This window comes from Epinephelus lanceolatus, chromosome 14 (assembly GCF_041903045.1).
Source record: "Epinephelus lanceolatus isolate andai-2023 chromosome 14, ASM4190304v1, whole genome shotgun sequence".
NCBI classification, from domain to species: Eukaryota; Metazoa; Chordata; class Actinopteri; order Perciformes; family Serranidae; genus Epinephelus; species Epinephelus lanceolatus.
This window is the reverse complement of record NC_135747.1, coordinates 16,832,848-16,841,848: the sequence shown is the minus strand read 5'-3', so window position 1 is coordinate 16,841,848 and position 9,001 is coordinate 16,832,848. Positions and strand designations below refer to the sequence as shown.

Below are 9,001 nucleotides of genomic sequence, written 5' to 3'. Positions count from 1 at the left end.
TCTTGCTATGAAAGTCCTCATCCCTCCTGAAGAAGGAGGGGGGGGGGGGGGGGGGGGGGGTGTAGGGTCTTTCCTTTTAAGGAAATATATGTGGCTTCTAGTGTCATGACGCAATCAGGGGAGGAAAGAATAAATAATAGCTACTGTATGCCACTGAGGGAAAGGTAAACATGTTATTATCTGTTCAGCCTCCTTTGGGAGCAGCACTGTCATTAATACCTCGCTGTTTTTTTTTTTTTTTTAGATTTTCCTTTGCAATTAATCCTATAATCTGTTCACGTTTTGTCATATTTTGCAGAGCCCTGCAGATTAGAGGGCCAATTCTTTATTTTATTCTCCATCTAAAGTGAAGTTTGTTTGTATGGGACAGGGTTTTTCACGGCTCTCTCTCTCCATCTTGAACTTCTGTGCAGTTTCCGGTGGCCAGAAAATAAAAAAGTTAAGACTTTCCATACGTCCTGAACTGATGCTTCGTGTGTGTGAATGATAAAAGATTACATCATATGCTGGAGCAGCAGCCTGCATTAATCTGATAGCAGATACACGTCTCGTAATCTGTAGATAGGAGCACACCGTGCAGTGGGTTAGCGGGGCGGGTGTTGCCCGTTTTCTGGCAGCAAGAGTGAAATTCTATTTCTCCAGCGGTGGAAGCTGCAGCCTGGAGGAGAAGCTGCTGCAGATACACTGAGACACAGGCAACGAGCGCGGCGGCCTTCAAAATAAAAGCACACGTTTTTAGAACTGATGCGAGTGAGTTTGTCTCTCTGGGTTATGGGACTGGTTACCTGTCCACAATATCTGTGTAACTGCTCCCTGGATATTTGTGAGCATTTTTGGGCCCTCAGTGAGATTTGGTCACCTTAACCCCTCCTTAAAACCTGAACAGGGAGCTGTAAATAATTGCTAGATGATATTATGTGACCCAAAAGATAACAGTAGTGACACTAAAAGTGTGATGTTAAGCAGGGCAACCATTTCATTTATCTTTGTGTTTTTCAGTTTACAGTTTTGACATCTTTTTATTGTGCACTACAAAATCAAATAATAAAATACTGAAAAAAGAAAGAAGGAAGGAAAAAGAATGAAAGCGAAAATGAATTTACTTGAAAAATTCCATTAGTTCAGACAACCAGCTGCTGTTGCCACCAAAAGCATAAAATCCATCACTTAAGTGATGGATTTTCACACTGGAATTCCAGTGTGCAGAAGATCTGTTAGACATTAGAACATCAAGTAAACATCCAGGTTTGGAGACAGGCCCTTTTCATTTTAGTTGTTTAATAGGAAAAACAAAGATAGCTTTCATCTATTAAAATGTCCCCACATAAGTGTGAAAAGCGGAGCAGCATGTACATTATGAAACTGAACAATTTAAATGGAATTCTACCATTATTAATATTATTATTTACACATGAGCTTCTCCAACTGTGACAAGCTAGTTTAGAATCACTTGTGTGTTATCATAGTTCAAGTGAGTAGCAAAATTGACTTCTGTGTGTATTCATACATTGCATAGGCCCTATTAGCAGATATAAAACCAAAACAAGAATTTTTAGCCTATAGGCCAATGACATTACCAAAACAATAAACAGATCAAGCACACTGTGCTAGTAAGAGGCACAGCTTTTTACTGCCACTTTTATTATAAAAATATATTTTCTAATTTCTTTAGAATATTACCTTTATCTTTATATTCTTAATACTTATTTATATTTTTGTCTAATATTTTTTAGATATATTTATAAATACAGATCCATGGAAGTAGTTTTGTAAAATCATTATCTATGATGTATCATACAGATTAAAAACATTTTTTAATGAAAGTGTAGATGTTTCTGTGATTTCTATTTGGTTATTATTTTAATTCAAGTTGGCTTTTATTTTCTTTGAAATGAAATTTATTGTTGGAATTAGGGAGTGTTCCTTACTTATGAGGGGGGAGGGGGAATAAAAGGGGAGGGCATGTCAAATAATTTTTTAAGCACTGAGAAGGGACTTATGTTCTTTTATTTTGGCTAAGGGAAGTGGCAGACAAATTAAAATGGTTGGGGTTTGTATTTATTTTAATGACAAATTTAAGGAAAATCTTTTTGTGGAAGGTATAAATCAGAAAAATTACACAATTTATCATAGCCAGAAACTGTAAAAACAGAATTTATCAGTGGATTTTCAAATTTCCAGTGGTCCTTGGACATATTGTGTGCGACAAATGCTTCTGTCAGAAGAAAAACATGACCAAATCTGACCTTAAAATAGTGATATTTTATCAAAAACAATTCATTCTACATCTCATTTAAAATTTGACCAAAAATAAACTAACCACTAGCTAACCAGCATGCAGGACACGAGTGAAAAACTAAGGCTTTTTTCAACTCAAGAATTTTGAATATTTTTGAACATTTTTCAGTGGGGGTGGGGGTCAGGCATTTTCTGCCAGTCACTCAGGGAGACTCAAGGAAAAAAAGATTCGGGGGCGGGGGGGCAAAAAGAAAAACAACAACAACAACAACAACAACAACAACAACAACAACAAAACGAAGTCACACCCCACCCACCCCCTCTGATAAGTAAAGAACAGTCCAATAATATAATGCTTTTACGTTGAAAGTCACAACCGAAAGTGATCTGTTCCGTTGAGTGTGAGTTGACGGTTGGAGCACAGAGGCGAGGCCCGTCTTCGCCATTCTGCTCTCTGTGTGCAAACCGACACTCGCTAACGTTACATCCCAGACTGAACAACATCTGGACGGTCTGCGACTGAAGTCAGAAAACACCAGTGTGGTCCGAGAGAGAGCGGAGAGATGCTCGGCATCAGTGAAATGACAAACGGGTGAGTGAGAAGTTATAAAGTGTTTCTGTAACAGAGACATTTGTCGGAGAAGTTGGGAAGTTTGGAAAGTTGACACTTTCTCCTTGGATGATTAAAAAAAACGCAGCCCCGGTTTGTTCCATTCTCTCATGGGGTCGGAGAACTGTAATTTAGTCAGGACAGAGTTTAATGTCGCCTTTTATGTACAAATAAACTGTCTTATGTGTATCATACAGACGGTGTTTGTTACAGAAAGTTAAAGATATGTACACAGTATGCGAAGCTAACGTAGTTTAACGTTAGTTACTTTAATGTAAAGCTGCAATCTCAATTTGGTCACTCTGTTGCTCTCTGGCGCCCTCTACCGTGTTGTTGATGGAAGCGTTTAACCCCTGTCAACCATGACTAGAAACAGATTTAATAATGGAGTTTGGTATGATAAGCCGCTGTCAGATGAGTTTAAAGTTACTTTTTTGCTAGATTTTATAAGATGTTTTGGGGCCTATGAAGCACTCCTGCTTCTTATAGCATAGTCTGAAAATAATGTAAGTACAATCATTATTGTTGCTAGCAATGCAACAGGCTTAATATGGAGCACTGTTGTAGCACTGATATCAGGTATATTACAGGAGTTAGCAACAAAAAACACTGATTTATAATAGCTGCTCAATTTCATTTTTAAACAACAGGAATATTAGTGCAGTTTTGTTTAGTTTCTTTCTTTCTGAAGCATGTAAACTACTACACTCTTAGCCAAGATACTCAGATGTCTTCATAACAAAAAAATCCTTTCAGTTATGAACATTTTCTCATTGCATGTTATGAATTATGATATCTCCAAAATGTAGCAATAGTCAGGATAATTATCTGCAAGAAGGATATCCAAGAATCAACAGAGACTCTGTTGTGTAAGTCCTATCATACCCTTTGTCTTTTGGTTTTAACAAGTCAATAGACGTGCGGGGAATCTGAAACCTCTCCCTCAGTCTGTAGCTAGTTGGTTCTTGTTACTTCTTTTCTTCTTTCTTAATACTTAATGTGTGTGTGTGTGTGTGTGTGTGTGTGTGTCTGTTTCTGTTAGTATGTGTGTTGCCTTTAAGATCATAAGACTTGCCCCTGCTTTAGCTTGATGATCAGAGTGAATTCCCTCTTCTCTCTGCTTCATTCATTCGTCTCGCAGAGCAGTTCAAAGATGTGATGAGATGATGTCATTCAAACACAAATAATGGTCCATACAAATGTAGAAAACAAAGTCTGACATCCTGCTCTGATAAGTTTATGAATTCAAATAACTTAGTAAACCCCCAGAAATAGAGTAAATGCAGCATTTGTGTGACAATGCAGTACATATTGATGTGCAAACTGTCTAATGTAATGATACTCATAGGTCAAGCTAAGGTAATGTTTTTTTTTTCAGTTAACAGTTTTGCTATTAAATGCATCATCATCACTACTCATATGGGATTATAATGATAGTTAATCTGCATTAGATCCAGGATCAGCTTTTATCCCTCTAATTATTGCTCTCTTTAAATCTGACAACTTCCTTCGATGTGAATCATTGCTTTAGCAGGTTTTCTGGAATAACTTCCATAGTCACATCTGACATAAAACAGATAGTCACAATAACACAAACTCAAGTTCAAGAGAAGCCTTCAGTGTATAGTATATCAGAGGTTTGACCACATTAATTGCACGGTTTCAATAACAAAAAGTCTGAATAGCTTTATGGGTAACATAAGAAAGAAGTGATAGACTCCAAGGAATAGCAACAAGAGAGAAATTTTAAAGAAGGAAAGAGGATGTCCCTCCATTTTCTACATATCAACCTCCTCCCTGCAGAGGAATGTCCACAAAAACTAACTGGACAGTAGTTAGTGCTCTCCGAACCACTTCCTGACCATCCATTCCCCGGGGACTGCTTTGCAGGGCCGTGTTTTTTCCACCAGTGTGAATGCTACTGTGTGTACTGCCGAGTTAATTACGGCCCGGGATGAATCTGGCTTTTATAAAGCACTCTGGACACTAAGAGCTGTAAGAGGGCAAGTCTTTTAAAGGCCTGAGGATTGCTGCATTCCCAACGTATTACATTTTCATCTGATTCCACACTGTGTTGATACAACTGGAGCTTAGAAGAATGTCCCAGTCTCTAGTGTGGACTTGTCCTTGTTTGGAAGAGCGGTGTGTGTGGTGTAGGATTTGGACTATGTGTGTGTATTGACTTGATGCTGTAGTGTAAATGAGTGTGAGATGTTTTTGCAGCTCTCACTGTAGCTTATTTATTGACACTGAATTATTGACTTTTATACTGTACTTTTCTAGTATTTTTTGACCTATTGGGGTTTCATTAGAGGATTTGGATTTTTCATGATCGTAATTCTCTGGAAGCACATCAAAGGCCTACCACTGTCTTCATATTAGCAGCCTATGTATGAAGTGTGAAGTGATAGACAACTGCCTGACCATTGCGGAAGGAAGTATGGAACAATGACTTTGCAATGGTTGCACTAGTTCCTCCATGGTACACAGTGAGTGTGTGTGTGTGTGTGTGTGTGTGTGTGTAAAAAGACTTTCTATTTTTATCCCCATTTCAGAACATCTGTATATTTTTTTTTACATATACAGTACAGGCCAAAAGTTTGGACACACCTTCTCATTCAATGCGTTTTCTTTATTTTCATGACTATTTACATTGTAGATTCTCACTGAAGGCATCAAAACTATGAATGAACACATGTGGAGTTATGTACTTAACAAAAAAAGGTGAAATAACTGAAAACATGTTTTATATTCTAGTTTCTTCAAAATAGCCACCCTTTGCTCTGATTACTGCTTTGCACACTCTTGGCATTCTCTCCATGAGCTTCAAGAGGTAGTCACCTGAAATGGTTTTCCAACAGTCTTGAAGGAGTTCCCAGAGGTGTTTAGCACCTGTTGGCCCCTTTGCCTTCACTCTGCGGTCCAGCTCACCCCAAACCATCTCGATTGGGTTCAGGTCCGGTGACTGTGGAGGCCAGGTCATCTGCCGCAGCACTCCATCACTCTCCTTCTTGGTCAAATAGCCCTTACACAGCCTGGAGGTGTGTTTGGGGTCATTGTCCTGTTGGAAAATAAATGATCGTCCAACTAAACGCAAACCGGATGGGATGGCATGTCGCTGCAGGATGCTGTGGTAGCCATGCTGGTTCAGTGTGCCTTCAATTTTGAATAAATCCCCAACAGTGTCACCAGCAAAACACCCCCACACCATCACACCTCCTCCTCCATGCTTCACAGTGGGAACCAGGCATGTGGAATCCATCCGTTCACCTTTTCTGCGTCTCACAAAGACACGGCGGTTGGAACCAAAGATCTCAAATTTGGACTCATCAGACCAAAGCACAGATTTCCACTGGTCTAATGTCCATTCCTTGTGTTTCTTGGCCCAAACAAATCTCTTCTGCTTGTTGCCTCTCCTTAGCAGTGGTTTCCTAGCAGCTATTTGACCATGAAGGCCTGATTGGCGCAGTCTCCTCTTAACAGTTGTTCTAGAGATGGGTCTGCTGCTAGAACTCTATGTGGCATTCATCTGGTCTCTGATCTGAGCTGCTGTTAACTTGCGATTTCTGAGGCTGGTGACTCGGATGAACTTATCCTCAGAAGCAGAGGTGACTCTTGGTCTTCCTTTCCTGGGTCGGTCCTCATGTGTGCCAGTTTGGTTGTAGCGCTTGATGGTTTTTGCGACTCCACTTGGGGACACATTTAAAGTTTTTGCAATTTTCCGGACTGACTGACCTTCATTTCTTAAAGTAATGATGGCCACTCGTTTTTCTTTAGTTAGCTGATTGGTTCTTGCCATAATATGAATTTTAACAGTTGTCCAATAGGGCTGTCGGCTGTGTATTAACCTGACTTCTGCACAACACAACTGATGGTCCCAACCCCATTGATAAAGCAAGAAATTCCACTAATTAACCCTGATAAGGCACACCTGTGAAGTGGAAACCATTTCAGGTGACTACCTCTTGAAGCTCATGGAGAGAATGCCAAGAGTGTGCAAAGCAGTAATCAGAGCAAAGGGTGGCTATTTTGAAGAAACTAGAATATAAAACATGTTTTCAGTTATTTCACCTTTTTTTGTTAAGTACATAACTCCACATGTGTTCATTCATAGTTTTGATGCCTTCAGTGAGAATCTACAATGTAAATAGTCATGAAAATAAAGAAAACGCATTGAATGAGAAGGTGTGTCCAAACTTTTGGCCTGTACTGTATATATTATTTTGTTGTCAAGTTAACAACACAAACAGTTGCAAAACAGTCAGAGGAGGCACATATTTTAAGGCACACCCATGATTATGATGCATCATCCACACACCCAGTGGGATGTGCCAGTGGCAGCCAGTGTGGTCACTGGGTTTGGCCTTTGCCCTCCTCTAAGCTGGAGAGATACACTTAACATAGCAGGTCTATGAGGGCTACTTGATTATCCATTCTGTGTGGTCGTTGAAGGCTCCTCGCAGCTCCTCACACCTTTTTAGTCATTCCTACTCTTCTCTCCACCACCTTTTATCTTCCTGAATCTCACTCCTCTTCCTCCTCCTCCTCCTCCTCCTTCTCACACCCCACCTTCACCCTGACAGACAGTCTGGGAGGCCTAAACCACACACACAGGGCTAGAAGTTTGTGTGCTGGCTTTAATATCCACCCATCTTCCACAAATGCATACTGGCACATAGGCACAAATGGACGCAAACATTCACACCCTCCCACACACACACACACACACACACACACACACACACACACACACACACACCACAGCTAACAGGAAGTGATGTGGCCATACAGGCTGAGATAACGGCAGTAGTAGTGTTTGCAGTGACAGCAAAGGGACTTAAGCAGCAACGGAAAACATCCTCACTGCTGTTTGGCTCCAAACATTGGTAAGATGACTTTTTACTCTAAGAGCTATTTGTAGCAGCAGTTAGGCTCTATAACTTGCTTCATGATATATGTGCAACTCATGGTGTACATTGTCAATAGAACTGTGTGCATCGTCTAACACCTCTGTGTACCACTGAGTAATATTGTTATTATTTTGTTTGAGAGAGATGTTTTATTACATTTGCACTGTGGCATTTGAACTACTGTGTACTGTATGCGCTTGTTTGTGTACTTCCTCATATATGTGTGTGATTGATGCCAAGATTCCTGTTAATTTAGATTAATGATAAATAACTCCTATGGGTAACAGTAGATGCAAACAATAGATGAAATGGTTAGTTTAACTTAACACAGCCACATGTTAAAAAATAATAATGTTCACTCTATTGTGTCAGTTTTAAAAATGCTGACTATGTTGCTGATTATATGAGCCTAACAAACAGCAATCCCACTCACTGTCAACTGTTCGTTTGCAGTATATTTTAATCATTAGTGTCTAAGGTTTGCAGTAATGAGGTTAATGATTAGAGCTGGTGAGATCGCTGTTGTACCAGTGTTGTCCACACAGTGGCAGTGCAGTCATGTGGCAGAGAGGTTGGCTCTTAAGTGTCTTGGGCTTGCAGGAAATGTCTTCTCTGTTCTAAGGGGCTGTGTGTGTGTGTGTGTGTGTGTCTGTCTGTCTGTGTCTGTGTGTGTGTGCAAGATGAGTCAGTGTGAGTGTTCATAACAAGACAGCTATCTCAGCATATTTATACCAGCACAGAACTTTAATCCAAAACACAACGTAACCTTTGAAATGCCAATTATCACCGATTAATCTACCAATTATCTTCTTGATTCATTGATTAATTGTTTCATCAGTAAAATGCCCAAAAATAGTGAAACATGCCGTGTGTCATTTCCCAGAGCCCTAATGGTAGGCTATGTTTTATCCATTCAACAGTCCAAAAATCCAAAGCTGTTGAGTTTATTATCATGTATAACAAAGAAATGCATCAAATTATCACCTTTAAGAAGTGTTAAGCCAGCAAATGTTTGTCATTTCTGCTTAAAAAAATTACATAAAGGTTCATTTGATTATCAAAATAGTTGCCACTCAATTGTCAGTCGATCGACTAATCAGTTAATCAGCTAATCGTTGCAGCTCTACTAACCATAACCAATTTTGAATTCAGTTTTATGACAGCTACCAGTTTTTGAGTATTGAGGGAAATGCATGTCCCAAATGGACCGAATTGTGAGTGAGTTGATCTCAGACATAAAGTC

General features: G+C 39.6%; 1 protein-coding gene across 2 annotated transcripts in view; it reads left to right on the top strand.

Annotated features, from left to right (window-relative positions):
• Nucleotides 1–2,666: 2,666 nt before the first annotated feature.
• Nucleotides 2,667–9,001, top strand: part of lims2 (LIM and senescent cell antigen-like domains 2) — a 36,062-nt gene continuing 29,727 nt past the window's right edge. The window contains exon 1 of one of the 2 annotated variants that reach the window (XM_078174409.1): nucleotides 2,667–2,830. In XM_078174409.1, the coding sequence (XP_078030535.1) occupies nucleotides 2,802–2,830 (29 nt within the window). In that variant the 5' untranslated portion in view covers nucleotides 2,667–2,801. Of the gene's footprint in view, nucleotides 2,831–7,605; nucleotides 7,735–9,001 lie in introns of those variants that run through there. The other variant, XM_078174410.1, reaches the window with a different exon arrangement.